The sequence below is a fragment of the Panthera uncia genome (assembly GCF_023721935.1).
Source record: "Panthera uncia isolate 11264 chromosome A3 unlocalized genomic scaffold, Puncia_PCG_1.0 HiC_scaffold_11, whole genome shotgun sequence".
Lineage (NCBI taxonomy): Eukaryota > Metazoa > Chordata > Mammalia > Carnivora > Felidae > Panthera > Panthera uncia.
In genome coordinates, this window is record NW_026057578.1 from 49,701,468 (window position 1) to 49,724,401 (window position 22,934).

At 39.5% G+C, this 22,934-nt stretch overlaps 1 protein-coding gene across 1 annotated transcript; it reads left to right on the plus strand.

Moving 5' to 3' along the window:
• The first annotated feature begins 4,085 nt into the window (after positions 1-4,085).
• On the plus strand, positions 4,086-17,827 carry LOC125936196 (catenin alpha-2-like). Its single transcript, XM_049650170.1, has 2 exons — positions 4,086-4,430; positions 17,090-17,827. Exons 1-2 carry the CDS (start codon positions 4,194-4,196, stop codon positions 17,150-17,152), a joined length of 300 nt encoding a protein of 99 aa, XP_049506127.1. The 5' UTR covers positions 4,086-4,193; the 3' UTR covers positions 17,153-17,827.
• The last annotated feature ends 5,107 nt before the right edge of the window (positions 17,828-22,934 follow it).

Genomic DNA, 22,934 nt, shown 5'->3' on the forward strand with positions numbered 1-22,934 from the left:
AATGACAATTGATACAGTTCTAGTGCTTCGAGAGTTCAGGCATTATCTTTTTAGGTACAAAATATCCTGTGTGTTGTGAAGAAATATTCTGATTATAAGTACTTATTAGTGGTACTTCCATTTTATTTAAATGTGAATCCCTAGGCATAATTTGTTTTTTACAAATGACCATTTCTAACATGTTTAATATTTAAATTCTATCCACTGATAAATGTTCCTTCTTACCTCAGGTGGAAGAGGCCTTGGAAGCTGTCAAAAATGCTACAAATGAACAAGACCTTGCAAATCGCTTTAAAGGATTTGGCAAAGCAATGGTGACACTGAACTATGTAGCAGCAAGAAGACAACAGGTGGGGACAATTCAGGAAATGCTGGGCGAGAAAATGTGTGTTTAAGTAACCTCCTCGCTTGGTAGGCTTAAACAACAGATCAGTCTTATCTGCTGGTTATCAAATTAGCAAATGTCCTCAGAACCTATGATCAACAAAGGTTGCTTATTACATGGGCCAGTTTTCATAGCATTGTGGGCCCTGGGGTACTCTCTGCCCCCTGCCTACCTAGGGTAGGTCACAGGCCTCCTGTGTGACTGGTGGGAACCACTGTAACCTTTTTTCCACTGTAAGAAAAGCTCCCCCATCAAAAAAAAGAAAAAAGAAAAAAAAAAAGAAAGAAAGAAAAAGAAAAAAAAGAAAAAAAGAAAGGAGGGGAGAGTGGTTTCATGTAGTGCAGTGGATGCTTTCTGAGCACCACCCTTTGCCCTCACTTTTTGTTTCCTAGCCCTATAGACCCCATCATGCATATGCATAGCCCAAGTGTGCAGCATGTTGAGTGACCCCTTTATGAAAGACAAGAGGACTATGCAAAGAAAATCAAGGAAAGGCAGAGAAGAAAATAAATGTGTGGGGGTGTGGGATAACACAGGTTAAGTGTGAGTTACTCTGATGAAGGTGACTGACGTAGTGTCTTCTGTCGTCCTTTTGTCTAGAGCTAGCAGTCTCAATTTAGTCTATTCTAGTTGTTTGTCAAGTACCATTAGGATTTTATCCTCAAGGAATTTGGTTTTATTTTTTTCCCCTAGGAAAAACATCTCCACATGTGAAAGGGTCAGTTAAAAATCCTTCACCCGTCCTCTTGACTGATCCTAGAATTCAACACGTAGGGCAATTCCTAGTGATTCAAGATGGTCTGTGACCAACAAGCAAGTTTTATTCCACAAACATTTGTCGAGTGTTCTTCTGTGCCACGTTGAAGGAACGTTGGTATTACAAGCTGGACCAAGATCTAGTTTCTGCCCCTAACATGCTTGCAGTATTCTTTGTGTGAGAGAGGCACGCATGTGATTTGAGATTACTTGATGATTTAAGCATTTTGTCATCAGCAGACTCAAATGAGCTCTTGTGTGATAGTCCACAATGTAAGATGGGTAGGAGTGAAGTTACTCTGAAACACCAATGTGAGACCAAGAAAGCTACTTAGCTACTTCAAACAACTGAGAAAAAAGCCATTGAATCTTGATCTTAGTGAACCACGCGGGCAGTTGGGAAGAATGGTAGGGGCCAGGAAATTGGGAGTCTTGCAGAAGTTTTGGATTTTATTGTAAGTGGGTGGGTAGTGTTTGAATAGTTCAAAGTTTGATATCAGTGTCTCAGACGTATTTTAGGATTCTAGATATGCTGTGCAGAAGAGAATGGAAGAGGAGAGACCGGCTATAGTTGGGGGGGTGGGGGGAGCTGAAGTAGTCTAGGTGAGAGATGGTGGTCTTGATTCGTTTGTAGTGGTGGAAATGGAGGAAACTGCAAAGAATCCAAGTTTATTTTGAAACTAGAACTCTGAGGACCTGATGTTAAATTGGACATGTTAGGAAGTGACAGCAACCAGTTCAGTTCTAAGGTTCTGGTTTCAACACATGAGTAAATGTTGGTAAATTTACAGAGATGGGAAAGACTGGGTCAGTTGGGTACAGAAATTAATATTTCATATTTAGATACATGGCCTGTGAGATGCCTGTGAACTCTCCATGTAAAAATGTCAAATAGAAGAGAGTTGTGTGTTGGAGATGGACACATCAGGTACTGGTGTGTATATAGATGTGTATTACAATTCATGGATGTGTATGAGATTTATATGAGAATACTCATAAGTATCATTTATTTCATTAATACCTTATATTAAATTAACTGCTAGTTGAGTCTGTGTCAAGAAAATTTAGAAAACAGGTAGAATTGGAAGAAGGAAAATATCATAAAACACCCTACCACCCAAGAAAAAAGTGGTACAATTTTGGTATATTGCATTTTAGTTATTTATCTCCATATTTAACACATTTATAATCATACTTTGCATAGAAGTATGCATATTATGTTCTTCCTCTTCATTTATATTATAAATATGATTCATGTCATTTATTGAAAACTATGGTATCAAGATTCTATCAAATAAATAAATGCTTCAGTTATTTACCTAACCAATACTTCATAATTAAAAAAAATTTTTTTTAATGCTTATTTATTTTTGAGACAGCGAGAGACAGAGCATGAATGGGGGAGGATCAGAGAGACGGAGACACAGAATCCGAAACAGGCTCCAGGCTCTGAGCTGTCAGCACAGAGCCTGAAGCGGGGCTCGAACTCACAAAGCCCGAGATCATGACCTGAGCCAAAGTCCGCCGCTCAACTGACTGAGCCACCCAGGCGCCTCCAATTCTTCATAATTTAACATTTAGATTGTTTGCAGGGGTTTTTAAATGTAAGTAAGGAATGTTTCCTCAAGTGTTTTTATAGAGAGAATCCCCCTTCCATTTCTTCCTTTTTTAAGTGTAGGTACCCAGTAATATAATATGCAATTTCTGGACCCGAGTTGTGGAGGTTAAAAGGCTCTTCATGACTAGTCGGGAGAAACCTTTTACTTTGAATGCCTAGATAATTATCTGGCATAGAAAGTACACACATGTGTTGGTTACCTATTGGTGTTCATGTTTAGGACCAAAAAGAAATGCCCTCAAACTAGAAAACATGTTGGCGGGGTAAATTCATTAGTGCATAAGCAAAAGAGGATAGATGGTTCAGTTAATTATTACTTGTCAATCTGCCTTGACAATCCTAGATAACCAATCCATTGTGCTTGTCTCAGAGTTGTTTTGACACACAAAAGAAAAGATACAATTGTTGCCAGGTCATTCATATAACACATACTGAATAAACAAATAAAAACTGAACCCCAGTGATTCAAGTAACCTTCAATGATGTTTTGAAACTGGAAAAATTTCTCTGAGATCCTCAGCTGGCAATCCTACATGGCCTCAGAGAGCAGCGCTGCCTTTAACATTTCCATAAATGATGTGAACATTTTCTTAACAATGCTCTTTAAAGCTGAAGATCAAGAGATTCCCAGGTAGTAGTATTTTGACAGCCCAAACAAGGAAGACACATCACCTTTGATCTATTTTTATTCCCTAAACTCAGTGATTGAGCTGCCATTAAAGATAGCTTTAAAAAAATAAAATGAAATGAACCCTAGTCCGAACCTGATAATGAAGTGGCAGATATGCACTAAGCAAAAATCAGAAGAGTTTGATTTCCCATATTTGTAATTGTCATTGAGTATAAGGGCAAGCAATATCATAAGACTGAAGTCTGGGTTTTCCTCTGCTGCTTAACTAACTCCTATCCATGCAGGCTACTTGTCTGTATCTTGGTTTTTACATTTTCCCCAGCAATATTTGAGTGCCTTTTATAGGCCAAACATTTGCTAATAAGTAAAGGGCCACTAAACAAGATCGGGTTTCCTGCTCTCAAGAGATACAACACAGGATGGACACATGCTTAAATATGTAACTCCAGTACAGTATAATAAGTATTGATGATAGGAGGGGATAGGGGCTTGTGGGAGCAGAAAGAAGGAGACATCGCCTAGAGAGCTGGATGGAATAGGTTCCAGGAAGATGGGCCATGTTGAGTGAAAGGGTTGGGTAGAAGAGGGGTACTCCAGTATTTCATATGGAAAGAACACCATACACAAAGTCCTGGCAGCTAGAGAGAGGACAAGGGAAGGTAGTTGGTTTACAAAATTCAGTAGAGTTCTGTGAGTCTGACTCAGAGTTCAATAACAAACGTTTCCATGGCAAACTCCATGGATGTCACAGGTTTCATGTTTTGCACACACAGGAGCTGAAGGACCCTCACTGTTGGAATGAGATGGCAGCCGCCCGAGGGGCTCTAAAGAAGAATGCCACAATGCTGTACACAGCCTCCCAAGCGCTTCTCCGCCACCCAGATGTTGCTGCCACCAGAGCCAACCGGGATTATGTGTTTAAACAAGTCCAGGAAGCCATTGCTGGCATCTCCAATGCTGCTCAAGCTACCTCGCCCACCGATGAAGCCAAAGGCCACACAGGCATCGGTGAGCTGGCTGCAGTCCTGAATGAGTTTGATGTAAGTGTCCCAGTGGTGCACACAGAGGGGTATACATTTGTATTGAAAAAAATGATTTGGGGATGAAGGGCCACAGTAGCATACATGAATTTACCCCTCGTGGAAGCTTAGGATAAAAGGTAAATTATATCGTATTTCTGTTGATGGGAATCCAACATAGTGGCAGAGCCTAGTTTTCTTGTATTCAAAGGATCTAACAACAATGTTGAAGAGGACCTGGTGTTAGGCAAGCAGAAGCCCTGTAAATCATTAAGTTTTTTTTATCCCACTGGTTATTTAGGGACCATTCATCACTTGGATGATGATCTTTATTTTTAAGGGGACAAATGTCATAAGCAGTGTAGGTATAGATTGCCTCTATGTTGTGCCTGGGTGAAGAACTACCCTCAATGTGTTCATTTTAAATCATTGACAAACGTTGTTCCCCACTGATCCCACATGGGATCGCCATCTTCCTTGAATAGACCCCTCTGGGTAATGCCTCTGCAGGACCCATGAATGACCCACATTCTGCACCTGCTGTTTCTGGGGGTGTGTCCCAATGAGTGAAGCAGTAGGAAGATGGCATCAAAGTGAATGGGAGGCATTCATGTAATCAGTACCCCAGGATGAGAGCCCTCACTTCTCCTAGATCAGGATATGGACCCACCTATGGGATGCTGGAATTCATCTGAGCTCATTCTGTGTTCAGTGTGAGAGTCTAAGTGTGTTGTGAGAACTACCAAGATTTAAAATAATTGGTATCTGCTTTCAAGGATTCTATTTCCCTGTAAGGAGATGGGAGAAGTAGAATGTATTAAATACCTTTCAAGGGATAAAACACAGTATTAACGAAATTCATAAGAGAAAAATAGGTTACTTAACAGCTGTGGAGAAAGATGATGAGCTTGCTTTTGGATCTGTTGACATGAATTTTTGGCAGGAGATGACTGGCTAGAGAAGAGAATCGGGAACAAAGCAGTGATTGCTAGAGACCTAAAGCTGGAAGATCTAATGGAGGAATAATTATGATACTTGACCTAGCTGTTTTCATAGGGGTGTCTCCTCTTTTAGTGTTTTCAGTCAGTCAAAATATATAGAGATAGCTTAGACCATATACTGTTTCCTATGTTTTTTTCTTTTCTTCTTTTTTTTTTTTTTGCTCAAGATTAAATATAATAAATTTAAAGTGCCACAGGATCACCTGGGTGGCTCAGTTGGTTAAGTGTTGGGATTGAAAGTTAATAACTCACATATCACATTCAACTGATTTCATGCAAGTGACAGGTTATATTTATTTAAAGATACTTGGAAATTTAGGGGCAACTGGGTGGCTCAGTTGGTTAAGTGTCCAGCTTTGGCTCAGGTCATGATCTCATGGTTTCTGGGTCTGGGCCTGGCTTTGGGCTCTGTGCTGACAGCTTGGAGCCTGGTGACTGCTTCAGATTCTGTGTCTCCCTTTCTCTGCCCCTCCCCACTCGTGCTCACGCTCGCTCTCTCTCAATAAATAAACATTTATTTATTATAAATAATGTTTTAATGTCTTAAATAATATTTTTTAATGTTTATTTATTAAGTATTTACCACAGGGATTGGGGGTTAATATGTAATTCACAAAGTTTGAGGAGACAACTGAAAATCCATTGGAGCTAACAGAGTTCAGTAAGGTTATCAGTTTTAAAATATACGTCCACAGATTTGCAAAGTGCAAAAACATAGAGTAATGGAAAAACAGATCCTATTTTTAAAAAAATGATCTTGTTGATAGAAATGAAAAATAGTTTGTTGGCTTTATTTTATTCCTTATTTCCTTATAAATGTTGGAAATCATCCTGATACAGATGTGGAAGACTAGAAACAAAACAAAAAAAGCTGAGTGGCAAGTTCTACTTCTGGGTATGATATCACAATGATATCACAAGCCTGGGTAGGAAAACTATTGATTCTTAATTTTTACAATGTTCAGACAATCCCAATAAAAATTCTAAGAGTTCTTTTGCAACTTGACAGAGTAATGATGAAGTTTTTTTCTGGACTAAGAATGAATAAGCCCATATTTTAAGGAGATGAAAATGAGCGGGTACCCATCACCCACCCTCTCCTCCCTCCCACCCCCCATTAACCCTCAGTTTGTTCTCAATTTTTAAGAGTCTCTTACGTTTTGGCTTCCTCCCTCTCTAACCTCTCTTTTTTTTTCTTTTTTTCTTCCCCTCCCCCATGGTCTTCTGTTAAGTTTCTCAGGATCCACATAAGAGTGAAAACATACGGTATCTGTCTTTCTCTGTATGACTTATTTCATTTAGCATCACACTCTCCAGTTGCATCCACATTGCTACAAAAGGCCATATTTCATTCTTTCTCATTGCCATGTAGTATTTTGTTAACTGTAGTGATACGCTGTGCAAATATGGCTTTGGGAGGTTGATACAGAAATGTAAGTTTTTTACAGAACATGACATATTAACTAAGTAATTCACTGTATTTTCACTATTATAATAGGTAATTTTTATTAGTTAAAATAAGTGTATTATGTCAATTCTATGCTTATATAATACCAGACTACTCAATTATATATTGGCTAAGTATATTAATCAAGTAATATTTTATTAAGAATGTATACTGGTTCACAAGCTATATAAATAACTAAAGCATTATCTAATGTTTAAAACTTTATTTCTCAGAGATTGACAAATGTTTAAAACTTCATTTCTCAGAGATTGACAAAAATCATCAGGGAGAACCATCTATATTGGTGATTTATAGATAGTAATTCAATTGGGTATGGTTCCCTAAAAATTTAGTAAGTGCAGTTTCAGTACTTTCTCAAACATAGTAATGCTAATAAAGTATTACAGAATATGACCAGACATAAGGTAATTAGCCATTTGTAGATGTGTTGTTTTTTCCACCATTTGACACCAGCAAATCTAGACAGTCCTTAAGGATATTTGAAATTATCACTAATATAATGTTCTCCTTCTCTTGGTAACAGAATTCTCCATTTCTGTTCTTTAGTTGCATAATGAATACTTTGTTGTTGTTGTTGTTGTTGTTTTTATTCTGCGGACATAGTGACTTGAAATTGATTTTTGAATTCAGACATGTGTCTTATATCCCAAAAGCTATTCTCAGATATTAACCAAATTGATACCACATTGGGAGGGAAACTCACTCAAACTTCCTGTGAATTAGGTTTTTGGCAATATCCCTTCCTGATGCTAGGTTTACTGACTTGCCAACGTGAAGGAGATTTTCAAAAGTAAAGTATGTTTGAGATCCTGAAGTGAAAGGAACTATAGAAATACACAAGTCCATTGTGAGCATGGCTAGCATGCCTTAATGTTCAATTTCAAGCACGATTTGTATTGGTCATCAGTATGCAAAACCCAGTTTTAGGGGTGGTAGGATGCAGAAGTGACGTAAAGTTTGATAGCTGACTAAAAACAAGGTAAAAATTAGTATTTTTACATTAATTTGTTAAGTTGTAGGATTGATTTTTTTGTTTATTTTAATCTAGGTAGTTAAAATTGTGGCTCAATGCATGGTGACCTATTTTCTGGCACTATTTTTCTGCCTACATGAATAGTTGATGTAGTGATTTATGAAGCAAAAGAATGAAGAAAAAACCCAGGATTTTAACAACTTGAAACTGTCAAGGGAGTTTCTAATGATAAAATAGCAAAGAGAAAATGATTGCTAACCAATGGAAAAATCAGCCTCTGTTTAAAATGTGGCAGCTTGAGGTAGTTAATTTTATTGGGTGAAACTACTAAGGAATACTAAAAAGAATTTTAAAAATATAGTGATATAGTGACTACTCAGAAAAAAATCCTATTAAAATGTCTATTTTACTGCCAGAAAACTTGAAAGAGTGAGAGAGAGGAAAATTAAAAGTTATTCCTACAGAATTTCTATTTTAAAGAGAAGAGAGTATACTATATCTTGTTTTTTGAAGCTTCTTTTGTAGATGAAGGCACTTGAGAAAAATGGAAATTAACACCATTCATGGGCCAGTCTTTATAATTGGTAGCTATTTGCATTTTAAATGTTTGTTTTAAATCAGATAGTAAGTAAACACAATCTCAAATTCCTCTAACTTTATTACCTTCTTACTTGTGAATTTTCTTACTTTTCCCCACCTGCCCTGGGTATTTGCTTGATTAGTAATTATTTTCTTGGACATTTTGTTTCTCTTTCTCCACTAGGAGAAATTTCCTCAGCCTATAGAAAAATGTCTTTCTCTTCTACAGTCTAAGAAGAAAATAAAGCATTAGTCTACTATATTTACCATTTTTCTCATACTTCACTCTTCTCCTTACACAGTTCTTTAAGAACAGTTGTTAAATAAGTCAATGCCAGTCCTTGTTTCCGTGTCTTGGCTACCACTAGCTCCTACCTTTTTGAGCCTTGTCATCCAACTTTTACTGCCCCTCCTCTGTAACTCTGTGTTTGAATCTTTAAGGACCCCCAAGTCTATGTGATTTTACTTGCTAGTTCTCAACTACTTTAAATTTGGAATGGGGGGGTAGATTTTAATAGCATTAACCATATTCTTTTTTTTTCTCCGTATTATTTCTGATTTGCAAGATTTATTTTTATTGAAGAGTAGGGCAATCAGACCTCAAATACATTGAGTGAAATGTCACCATGACATACCAACTCTACATACATTGCCCTTGCTATTTCTACCTGATTTTTCACACCCTCTTCCCTCTGGTATTTCTCCCATTTTCTCCCTCTTCTTTCTTTTTAAGTATAATTGTGTGGATCTAATTGTAATTCTCTTACTGCTGGTATTCAGTGGATAGAAGTGTTGGAATGTGAGCATAAGACATCATGGAGCATCTACATCACAGGCCAATGAGGATAGCAAAACTCTTTATCTGACAAGGGTAGGGCACATAGACCAACTGCACTGATGGGAGAATTGTCCTCTGGGGAGCATCTCCATGTTATGGTAGTCACTGCCCCAAGGTGATTCCAACTATGTGCACTTCTCAGGTATGTATGGACAATCTAGGAGATCTAGTTGGAAAAACATGGTTAAGAAACAGGAGTTAGATGGTAACTCATTTCATAGCAAGACCTCAGCCCATTTTTGGGACGTGGAGGTTTCTGGACACCCAAGCATAATAACCCTAGCCCAGGGTTTATAACCCAGGGTTGGAATACAGGCCCAGTGGAGAGCTGGAGTGCTAATACAGGTATCTTAGGTAAGAAGCCCAAATGCATGACTTCATGCAGACCTATGCTTCAGGAGACTAAAGAAGTAGAGTTTTTCAGTTGGCACTCTACTCTAAACATCTCTCTTAATACCTTTTGAATAGTGAGATTAATTCTTAGATGCTCTTGTTGAAAGCCTGATCCCTTAAGGAGCCGTGAACCAGAATTCTGGCTGGCTTAGTGATTCTTAAAGGGTTTTGTTGACTCATGGTCTCTCCAAGGAGGCAAGAAGGAATGCCTCCTTAAAGTAGTACATTTTCACAGAGCATCTTGTTGAGCTCCTTCCCAGTTCTAACCTTCCCTTTTGCTGTGGAAATCAACATAGGTCTTTCTCAGAGAGGCCTACCCTAGGTCTCCTCTTCTGTGATACTCCGTAAAGCCATTCTGACTGCAGACATGTGGGAACACTCACATTAGGTTATGGAAAAGGTAAGCTTCCTATGTATTACATTAGCATGAGGACAGAAAAAAGAGGAGAAATCCCTGACAAAATACTGTAAACATACTGATGAAGAAAACTCAAGATACAGCTTATGTCCTAAAGCAGTTAGCAAGAAGCAAGCCAAATGCATACAAATTAAAGCCAGTAAGTAGGACCATTTAACTTCTGGAAAGCAATTTTGGGTTCCTAATTCAGGTACTAAAAAGAGGAAGAAGGCAAATTCAGCAACTTTCTGTCTGAGTGTATACAAATATTTTTGAAGGCTTATCATCTGTAGAGTTGTATCTGTTGTTCTTTAATGCTTTTATTGGTACTTTTTTTTTTAAAGTAAGCTCTATTCCCAACATGGGGCTTGAACTCGCAACCCAAATAGCAAGAGTCGTATGCTCTGCTGACTGAGCCAGTCTGGCACCCCTATTAGTACTCTTCAATAATCTCTGCCATATTCCTATCAAATGGTTCCCATTTAATGGCCTTTGGAAGTAGCCCAGGATATTGGGAAGAGCTCAGGACTTGGATTGCAGTGTGTGGCTACTACTCCAAGCTCTGTAAAATTTTAAGAATGTGTGACCTTGGGTTGCGGAGATAGTATCTCTAGGCCTTGGAAAAAGATTTAGCTACAGGATAGCTAAGATGATTAAGAGTATAGAGTATGCCAAGTGAGATGTAAGAAGGAAGGACTGCAAGGTATAAAGGAGTAATACTCTGTAAACAGCTATAGTTACTGCGATGCATAAATGATGTGCTATACACTTACCTATGTAGTATGCACCTACATACTAGTGTGTGTTGGGGGATGGGTAAAATTAGGGAGGATCAAATCATAGATTTCCTGGAGGAGGCAGTGCATGAGTAGGAATTAACATGCTGATGTGTGAATGAGTATTTCTCAGAAAGAACACCATTTCATGTGGCAGCATTAATCACTAAAATAGTTCTGGAACCGAGGAATGAGAAGAAACCTGGCTGAGTGAGCTGGAGGCAGATCCGGGAGTGCTCTGTAGGCCTTGCAAAACCAAGGGCTGAGCTTCAACCTGAAGGCATTAGGAAGTTGCTGGTGCTCCAGGCAGGGGAATGCATGGTCAAATTTGTGTTTTTAAAGTGACCTCTGCCTACAGGGTGGAGAATGGACTCAGAAGGGACAAAGCTGCAGTGTAGGAGGGTGGTTATGGCGAGCAAGGTGACCAGTGCCCTAAATCCATTGTTGGAGGAGAAATGGGATAAATGGGTGGGTCTGAACCATGTTGAGGGAGGAGAGTGAACAGGCCTTGACAATTGTACTTTTCGTTTTCATATATCAAAAGTTAATGTTTTGTACAGTAGTCTTTAGTTAAAAAGACCAAACATTTGTAATTCCAACTATGAAATCTGGGGAAGTTTCAGTTGTTTGTGGGATATTTGATTTTTTGCATAAAAAAAAACCTTCTCACGCTTTTTTTTTTTTCTGGCTCTTTAATTCACGTATATACACAACAGTATGATTATTAAATGCCTAGTAATTGACATAGATCTATGTTTTGGATAATTTAAATCTAAACTCTACATCTAGGATTTTCCTAATTAGTTTAAGTTATTTATATACAACTGAGCTTTCATTATTATGTGCTTACTAATGCACATTTTACTTTTTAAAAACTAAATTTTAGAGACACTTTTAAAAAAATGGGACATGGATTTCCCCATCTGAGAGGACATAGTATCAATAACTGGGGGTTAGTAGGGTCCAGAGATTCTCATCTTTTTTCCAGATACTATCACAATGTACTGCCTGTAAATCTGTCTGCTCTTTTCTACTCTGCCAAATTAAACTCTTGAAAATGGCCTTTTAAGCTTTTCTGGCTTAATGTGGTATTACAGCATTCGTTATCATGTACTGACATCTGGTGGCCAAATCGAACATTAGGAACACTCCAGTGCATTCCTGTATGCCTGTAAACCTAGCACAACCTAAATATGGGCCAAGACTCCCGATGTAAATACGGAGAAGGTGTACTCTGCCTTCACAGAACTTTCAGTCGGCTTCAGGCACCCTTCTGCACACTAAAATTATGCCATGGGAATTGCATTAATCCTTTTCGGAAAACTAGCTCTAGGAAAGTGGTAAAGATGGATACAGAGGCAGATGAGTTTGCAAGAAGAGAAGCTCCAGGCAGGAGGTAGAGCTGAGGGTCGTTCTGCTGGCTGTGTGTGGGACCAGGTCAGCCAACATCAACCAACAACATATTCTCTGCTTCCTGAGTCATACCACGTGCCTCCCCAGGACCAGTTTATCCACTATCCTCCTTTTTTGTCCAAGAAATCTTACTGTGGGATACTGACTCCTCCGATGACTTCTTGTCTGCAAACAGCTTTAATTTAAGGTGTTGTAAACCAGGAATATTTTCTGATCGTATCATTTAAATTTTTATTTTCTTAAAAGCTATTTCAAGGAAATATCCCAAGACAATTTAGTTTTCTATATTTCACTTAGTAAATATGGAGCTACAAAAATCATTGAGAGAAAAAAACAATATGATTTGAAATATTTGAAAATTGTATTTGAAATTTCAAATCCTTATTACCCTCCATGTTGTCTGTAATTAAAATCATATTTTCAATCTTTTTATTTCTTTTCACAAGAGAAAATGAAAATCTTTTCTTCACTGAATAATGTTTTCCTTTTTAAAAATTTTTTTTTAATGTTTATTTATTTTTGAAGGAGTGAGACAGAGCGTGAGTCGGGGAGGGGCAGAGAGAGAGGGAGACACAGAATCTGAAGCAGGCTTCAGACTCTGGGCTGTCAGCACAGAGCCTGATGCGGGGCTCGAACTCATAAGCTATGAGATCATGACCTGAGCTGAAGTTGGACGCCCAACTGCCTGAACCACCCAGGTGCCCCAATAATGTTTTCCTTTGAGAATATTGGCAGATTCTGTGCATATGAGCTCACCTTTATTTCAAATAATTAGTTCTAAATGTAACTGATTATTGATGTAATGGATCATCATATTCTACATTGTCTAAACGTGTGATGGCAAATACCATGTTGATTATCATCTAATTAGTTATACTTTAAAATTGGGGAACCAAATGAGCTCTTTTATCTAGTGAACTATTTAGTGGTGAAAAATAGGATTTATTTAAAATATTGACCTCCTTAGTCTTAGTTTCTTTCGTGATTTCTTACGTTAGAAGTGCTTGTCGTAGCCCTTCAGGATTATACCTTTCCCTTTTATGCACTCTCCATATTACAAGTAGGCATATATTCAGTACTCATTTATAGGATTTGGTTTGATTCCGTGATGAGGTAAACACATGTGCTCATGCACACACACACCTGCTCCTCCCCCCTAAAAACACTAATTTTGATTTCTTATTAACCAAACTCCTTAATATACATCCTGAACTTCTCCGACAGTATTTTCTGGAAACTTTACTGTAACCTATTGAGTCCCATTGTTTATCCAAATGTTCTCTGGGGCTGTTTTGTTCTTACTGCACACATTCATTGAGCTAAGAATGGAGGGGAACGGTTACCCAGAGATGCAAGTGTGGTAGTAAATTTGTCAGGTGGCTAACATCACTGAGAGCATGACTGGGGCCCATGCTAGTCGTCCTCGTTACAGTGGTCATACTTGTGGACAATGGCACAGCATGGCATAGGACAAACAGAACAAGCTTGTGTTTAAATCTGACCATACAACTCTTCCTTCCTTGCCTTTGTTTCTGCATCTATAAAATGGGGTAATAATGTTGACTTACCAAGATGGTGATAATAGTTATATGGGATAAACATTCTTGGGTGCCTCATCCTTGGTGGGCACTTAGAAATGCTAGTTGTCTTTTTCTCCTACTTCTCTTTACAGAAGTCACAGACAGATGTCTTCCATCCAAAGTTACTGTGGAAACTATTGGCTAGAAAATGCTTAGAGAACAGTTCCTAACTGAAAAGTTGTGTTCTTCCTTGGTCACATCCAGACCTCCAAGAAAAGTCTGGCCAAAGTGTAGATTAAATTACCACCTGGCCTAAGAATTAATTTCTTAAACTTTTTTATTGCAGTATAGTTGACATAATGTTATATTAGTTTCAAGTGTGCAACATTGATTCAACAGTTCTATACATTATACGGTACTGACTACACTAAGTCTAGCTACCATCTGTCACCATACAACACTATTACATACCATTGATTATACTCCCTATGCTGTACTCCTCCTCATGCTTGTGACTTAAAGTTGAGCTTTAGTACCTCTCAATCCCCTTCACCTATTTTGTCCATTCCCCCTCCCCCTCCCTCTGGCAAACACCAGTACCCTTCAGTCCATTTCTGGTTTGTTTTGTTTTTTTTTAGGTTCCACACATAACTGAAATCATATGGTATTTGTATTCCTCTGCCTGACTTATTTCACTTAGCATAATACCTTCTATGTCCATCCATATTGTTGCAAATGGCAGAATCTCATTCTATTTTTACAGCTAAGTAATATTCCTGTGTGTGTGTGTGTGTGTGTGTGTGTGTACACAGCACATCTTCTTTATCCATCTATTGATGGACATTTCAGTTGCTTCCATACCTTGGCTATTGTAAATAATGCTACAGTGAACATAGGGGTTCATACGTCTTTTCAAATTAGTGTTTGTTTTCTTTGGCTAAATAGTAGTAGAATTGTTGGATCCTATAGTATTTGTGTTTAATTTTTTTGAGGAGCTTCCATACTGTTTTCATAGTGGTTGTACCAATTTACATTCCCACCAACAGTGCACAAGGGTTCCCTTTCTCCAAGGATAATTTTTTTTAATGTTTGTCTATTTTGAGAGTGAGAAAGAGTGAGAGAGAGTGAGAGAGGAGGAGCAGAGAGAGTGCAAATCTCAATCAGCTTCCGTGCCATCAGAGCAGAGCCTGAGGTAGGCTTGATCTCACAACTGTGAGCTGAAATCAACAGCTTGACCCTTGACTGACCAAGCCACTCATGTGCCCCTCTCCAAGGATGAATTGTAAAGAGTGAAGTTGTAAGTCTAGTGCTAGCACTAGGAATGTAGGTTTCTCCCTTGTGTTTATTTGGTAATTCTCATTGCTTCTGATGTGGTGAGAGACCCCTTTATCTTCCTATTAAATATCAGAGTTATTCAGGTTTGGTGGTCTCTTAAGATTCTCCTAGTACACCAAGAAGGAAAAGAGTGGCTGACAGAAAGGGGTAAAAATGGAAGATGAAATGATGGCAAAGATTGGTGTTCTTCCTTCATCCAAGAACCACAATGCCAAGGAATATATAATTATTTTTTAACATGTTCTACCCAGGTGATAACTTTCTACCACAGTTAATTAGCAAGATACGACACTTGGTTTAAAAAGCCTAATACAAAAGATAAGGAAAAAACACTGTGAAAAGACATTATTAATGCCTACACTTAATGCTCAGCTTTTCTATCGCCAATATTCTCTTAAAAACCTCCAGGATTAAACCCCTCAGTTTTGATGAGGAGAAGAATGGATCCATATTCCTGGAATAGAACATAGACTCGTAAATCAGAGGGAATTTCTAATACCTGGATGATACAGAGAATCAAAGATTAGTAATAATCTCCTTTTGTTGAGTTCATATAACCCAATTTGTAAAATAACCCAATTTAGGAGTGTAGAAAGTGATTTCCGAAGAACTCACTTAGTTCAAAGTGATAGAAACTATTATCCTTCTAGCCCAAGTATGGATATGTCTTTCTATTTCAGAGGTATTGGCCAAGAATGGTACACGAAGTGCTTCCTCTAAATTTCTATTAAGTCCCTAAAAGTACTCCCCCCCCCCATTAATGATGCAATCTAAGTAGAAGAATGTGCTTGTGGGGAGCCTGGGTGGCTCAGTTGGTTGAGCGCCTGACTCAGGCTTATGATTCATGGGATTGAGCCCTGCATCAGGCTCTGTGCAGACAGCTGACAGCTTGGAGCCTGCTTTGGATTCTGTGTTTCCTTTCTCTGCCCCCCACTCACACTGCTTGCTCACTCGCTCTCTCTCAAAACTAAACAAACACTAAGAAGAAAAAAAAGAATGTGCTTGCAATGCAGGTGCGGCTTCCAGACAGGTCCTGCCTTCTCCCTCTCTTACTAGTTTGCCTCTCCTACAGCTTTTCTTTGAAGAAATTCTGCAGCTGACATGCTTGTCTCCCAGGCCCATGCTTTTAGTATATTCTCTGAAAGGATGAGACACACACGTACATCTGTGTGAGGGGTCTTCCTGTCCTCTTCGTACTTCATGCTTAGCCTTCATCATACTTCTTAAGCTTATTCTGATTGCTGAGGGCCTCTAAGCTGGTAATGACCTTGGTGTTATTTTTTTTAAGTTTATTTGTCTTGAGAGAGTGTGAGCAGGGGAGGAGCAGAGAGAGAGAGGGAGAGAGAACATCCCAAGCAGGCTCTATACCCAGAGTGGAGCCCGATGCAGGGCTAGATCTCAAGACCGTGAGATCACAACCTGAACAGATACCAAGAATTGGAGGCTTAACTGAGCCGCCTAGGCAAGACTCTTCTTGGTGTCATTTTCTTTTACTTTTCCTTCTCAGTTTTTGATGTATGTTTAGAAATTTAAAAATAAGCTTTCATAATCATATATTGTATATAATGTACACAATTTTTTCTACATAAGAAAAAAGCTGTGATCTTTCCTCCTTTCGTTTTTCTTTTGTTCTAAATACATCTTGCAGCTTCATTCCTTCCAGGAGATGCTTATGCATATTATTTGAAAGACCAAATGAATTCCTAGTTGGGAAGTTTGAACTAATTGCAGTGACACCCCCCCCCCAGGATACTTTCTAAACCTAGCAAAACTGACCAGATTTGCACATAAGTTAAGAATCTTCTTTACCTGAAAACAAGTATTACTCTGAAGAATATTTGCATGTATTTGAATGAATGATGCGAAGATTTTTAAATCCTCCATTTGCTCAAAATAGTCTGTTTGGCATAGCATTTAAACACAGAAGCATCATCAACCAGAAAAGTTTTCTCAGAAATTTCTTTCTTTCATTTTGTTTTAAACAAAGATTTCTGACAGATGTGAAGAAAGATGTCATTTGTGGATAGCTGACGTAGATCTCCTAGGGTGAAAAAGGTAATGTGCTTGATCTGTTACTAGCCTCCTAAATGTGGCAGCCCTTTGGTCTGTGGATACAGGCTGGTTTTATTTTCACACTCTCTCAAGCCTCACAAACCAGAATCACTTTTAAAATCTGGAGCAGCGAAATAAGCCGAAAGTGACACAAGGAAGATGCAGAATTAATACTAACATTCTAGGGGCGCCTGGGTGGCTCAGTCAGTTAAGTGTTCAACTTCAGCTCAGGTCATGACCTCACATTTTGCGAGTTTGAGTCCCACGTGGGGCTCTGTGCTGACAGCTCAGAGCCTGGAGCCTGCCTTGGGTTCTGTGTCTCCCTCTCTCTCTACCCTTCCCCTGTTCGTGCTTTGTCTCTGTCTCTCAAAGTAAATGAGCGTTAAGGAAAAATTTAATACTAACACTCTAGCACCTAAGAAATCACTTCCCTGCAGCAGGTAAATTTGAAAAAAAAATTGCAGTGAAAATACCCAATAAACCTGAATGTATGTTTTATGTGAATATATATGAGTATGAATTATAACATATATAAACTCACACCAGATGTTTATGGTTTTTCTTTGGCTTGTGATGACTGTTAAGAGTTTTTTCACCTATATTTCTTCCCAAACTTTGACAAGTGATTCCTTAATTAAAAAATATATTTTACGAGGGGGTTCCGGAAGATGGCAGCGTAGGACGCTGGGCTCACCACGCGTCCTGCTGATCACTTAGATTCCACCTACACCTGCCTAAAGAACCCAGAAAACCGCCAGAGGATTAGCAGAACAGAGTCTCTGGAGCCAAGAGCAGACGAGAGGCCCACGGAAGAGGGTAGGAAGGGCGGCGAGGCTGAGCGCGTTCCACGGACTGGCGGGAGGGAGCCGGGGCGGAGGGGCGGCTCGCCGGCCAAGCAGAGCCCCCGAGTCTGGCTGGCAAAAGTGGAGGGGCCGGACGGACTGTGTTCCGACAGCAAGCGCGACTCAGCGTCTGGGAGGTCATAAGTTAACAGCTCTGCTCGGAAAGCGGGAAGGCTGGAGGACAAAGGGAGGGAGAGCTGCTGAGCCCCCGGACGGCAGAGCTCAGCTTGGCGGGGAACAAAGGCGCTCACCAGCGCCATCTCCCTCGCCCATCCCCCAGCCAAAATCCCAAAGGGAACCAGTTCCTGCTAGGGAACTTGCTCGCGCAGCGCAAACACCCAACTCTGTGCTTCTGCGGAGCCAAACCTCCGGCAGCGGATCTGACTCCCTCCCGCTGCCACAGGGCCCCTCCTGAAGTGGATCACCTAAGGAGAAGCAAGCTAAGCCTGCCCCTCCAGCCCCCGTGCACCTTGCCTGCCCACCCCAGCTAATACACCAGATCCCCAGCAACACAAGCCTGGCAGTGTGCAAGTAGCCCAGACCGGCCACGCCACCCCACAGTGAATCCCGCCCCTAGGAGAGGGGAAGAGAAGGCACACACCAGTCTGACTGTGGCCCCAGCGGTGGGCTGGGGCAGACATCAGGTCGGACTGCGGCCCCGCCCACCAACTCCAGTTATACACCACAGCACAGGGGAAGTGCCCTGCAGGTCCTCACCACTCCAGGGACTCCAAAATGACCAAACGGAAGAATTCCCCTCAGAAGAATCTCCAGGAAATAACAACAGCTAATGAACTGATCAAAAAGGATTTAAATAATATAACAGAAAGTGAATTTAGAATAATAGTCATAAAATTAATCGTTGGGCTTGAAAACAGTATACAGGACAGCAGAGAATCTCTTGCCACAGAGATCAAGGGACTAAGGAACAGTCATGAGGAGCTGAAAAACGCTTTAAACGAAATGCAAAACAAAATGGAAACCACGACGGCTTGGCTTGAAGAGGCAGAGGAGAGAATAGGTGAACTAGAAGATAAAGTTATGGAGAAAGAGGAAGCTGAAAGAAAGAGAGATAAAAAAAACCCAGGAGTATGAGGGGAAAATTAGAGAACTAAGTGATACACTAAAAAGAAATAATATACGCATAATTGGTATCCCAGAGGAGGAAGAGAGAGGGAAAGGTGCTGAAGGGGTACTTGAAGAAATTATAGCTGAGAACTTCCCTGAACTGGGGAAGGAAAAAGGCATTGAAATCCAAGAGGCACAGAGAACTCCTTTCAGACGTAACTTGAATCGATCTTCTGCACGACATATCATAGTGAAACTGGCAAAATACAAGGATAAAGAGAAAATTCTGAAAGCAGCAAGGGATAAATGTGCCCTCACATATAAAGGGAGACCTATAAGACTCGTGACTGATCTCTCCTTTGAAACTTGGCAGGCCAGAAAGGCTTGGCACGATATCTACAGTGTGCTAAACAGAAAAAATATGCAACCGAGAATCCTTTATCCAGCAAGTCTGTCATTTAGAATAGAAGGAGAGATAAAGGTCTTCCCAAACAAACAAAAACTGAAGGAATTTGTCACCACGACACCAGCCCTACAAGAGATCCTAAGGGGGATCCTGTGAGACAAAGTACCAGAGACATCACTACAAGCATAAAACATACAGACATCACAATGACTCTAAACCCGTATCTTTCTATAATAACACTGAATGTAAATGGATTAAATGCGCAAACCAAAAGACATAGGGTATCAGAATGGATAAAAAAACAAGACCCATCTATTTGCTGTCTACAAGAGACTCATCTTAGATCTGAGGACACCTTTAGATTGAGAGTGAGGGGATGGAGAACTATTTATCATGCTACTGGAAGCCAAAAGAAAGCTGGAGTAGCCATACTTATATCAGACAAACTAGACTTTAAATTAAAGGCTGTAACAAGAGATGAAGAAGGGCATTATATAATAATCACAGGGTCTATCCATCAGGAAGAGCTAACAATTATAAATGTCTATGCGCCAAATACTGGAGCCCCCAGATATATAAAACAATTACTCATAAACATAAGCAACCTTATTGATAAGAATGTGGTCATTGCAGGGGACTTTAACACCCCACTTACAGAAATGGATAGATCATCTAGACACACAGTCAATAAAGAAACAAGGGCCCTGAATGACACATTGGATCAGATGGACTTGACAGATATATTTAGAACTCTGCATCCCAAAGCAACACAATATACTTTCTTCTCGAGTGCACATGGAACATTCTCCAAGATAGATCATATACTGGGTCACAAAACAGCCCTTCATAAGTTTACAAGAATTGAAATTATACCATGCATACTTTCAGACCACAATGCTATGAAGCTTGAAATCAACCACAGGAAAAAGTCTGGAAAACCTCCAAAAGCATGGAGGTTAAAGAACACCCTACTGACGAATGAGTGGGTCAACCAGGCAATTAGAGAAGAAATTTAAAAATATATGGAAACAAACGAAAATGAAAATACAACAATCCAAACGCTTTGGGACGCAGCGAAGGCAGTCCTGAGAGGAAAATACATTGCAATCCAGGCCTATCTCAAGAAACAAGAAAAATCCCAAATACAAAATCTAACAGCACACCTAAAGGAAATAGAAGCCGAACAGCAAAGGCAGCCTAAACCCAGCAAAAGAAGAGAAATAATAAAGACCAGAGCAGAAATAAACAATATAGAATCTAAAAAAACTGTAGAGCAGATCAACGAAACCAAGAGTTGGTTTTTTGAAAAAATAAACAAAATTGACAAACCTCTAGCCAGGCTTCTCAAAAAGAAAAGGGAGATGACCCAAATAGATAAAATCATGAATGAAAATGGAATTATTACAACCAATCCCTCAGAGATACAAACAACTATCAGGGAATACTATGAAAAATTATATGCCAACAAATTGGACAACCTGGAAGAAATGGACAAATTCCTAAACACCCACACTCTTCCAAAACTCAATCAGGAGCAAATAGAAAGCTTGAACAGACCCATAACCAGCGAAGAAATTGAATCGGTTATCAAAAATCTCCCAACAAATAAGAGTCCAGGACCAGATGGCTTCCCAGGGGAGTTCTACCAGACGTTTAAAGCAGAGATAATACCTATCCTTCTCAAGCTATTCCAAGGAATAGAAAGGGAAGGAAAACTTCCAGACTCATTCTATGAAGCCAGTATTACTTTGATTCCTAAACCAGACAGAGACCCAGTAAAAAAAGAGAACTACAGGCCAATATCTCTGATGAATATGGATGCAAAAATTCTCAATAAGATACTAGCAAATCGAATTCAACAGCATATAAAAAGAATTATTCACCATGATCAAGTGGGATTCATTCCTGGGATGCAGGGCTGGTTCATCATTCGCAAATCAGTCAACGTGATACATCACATTAACAAAAAAAAAGAGAAGAACCATATGATCCTGTCAATCGATGCAGAAAAGGCCTTTGACAAAATCCAGCACCCTTTCTTAATAAAAACCCTCGAGAAAGTCGGGATAGAAGGAACATACTTAAAGATCATAAAGGCCATTTATGAAAAGCCCACAGCTAACATCATCCTCAACGGGGAAAAACTGAGAGCTTTTTCCCTGAGATCAGGAACACGACAGGGATGCCCACTCTCACTGCTGTTGTTTAATATAGTGCTGGAAGTTCTAGCATCAGCAATCAGACAACAAAAGGAAATCAAAGGCATCAAAATTGGCAAAGATGAAGTCAAGCTTTCGCTTTTTGCAGATGACATGATATTATACATGGAAAATCCGATAGACTCCACCAAAAGTCTGCTAGAACTGATACATGAATTCAGCAAAGTTGCAGGATACAAAATCAATGTGCAGAAATCAGTTGCATTCTTATACACTAACAATGAAGCAACAGAAAGACAAATGAAGAAACTGATCCCATTCACAATTGCACCAAGAAGCATAAAATACCTACAAATAAATCTAACCAAAGATGTAAAAGATCTGTATGCTGAAAACTATAGAAAGCTTATGCAGGTAATTGAAGAAGATATAAAGAAATGGAAAGACATTCCCTGCTCATGGATTGGAAGAATAAATATTGTCAAAATGTCAATACTACCCAAAGCTATCTACACATTCAATGCAATCCCAATCAAAATTGCACCAGCATTCTTCTCGAAACTAGAACAAGCAATCCTAAAATTCATATGGAACCACAAAAGGCCCCGAATAGCCAAAGTAATTTTGAAGAAGAAGACCAAAGCGGGAGGCATCACAATCCCAGACTTTAGCCTCTACTACAAAGCTGTAATCATCAAGACAGCATGGTATTGGCACAAAAACAGACACATAGACCAATGGAATAGAATAGAAACCCCAGAACTAGACCCACAAACGTATGGCCAACTCATCTTTGACAAAGCAGGAAAGAACATCCAATGGAAAAAAGACAGTCTCTTTAACAAATGGTGCTGGGAGAACTGGACAGCAACATGCAGAAGGTTGAAACTAGACCACTTTCTCACACCATTCACAAAAATAAACTCAAAATGGATAAAGGACCTGAATGTGAGACAGGAAACCATCAAAACCTTAGAGGAGAAAGCAGGAAAAGACCTCTCTGACCTCAGCCGTAGCAATCTCTTACTCAGCACATCCCCAAAGGCAAGGGAATTAAAAGCAAAAGTGAATTACTGGGACCTTATGAAGATAAAAAGCTTCTGCACAGCAAAGGAAACAACCAACAAAACTAAAAGGCAACCAACGGAATGGGAAAAGATATTTGCAAATGACATATCGGACAAAGGGCTAGTCTCCAAAATCTATAAAGAGCTCATCAAACTCCACACCCGAAAAACAAATAACCCAGTGAAGAAATGGGCAGACAACATGAATAGACACTTCTCTAAAGAAGACATCCGGATG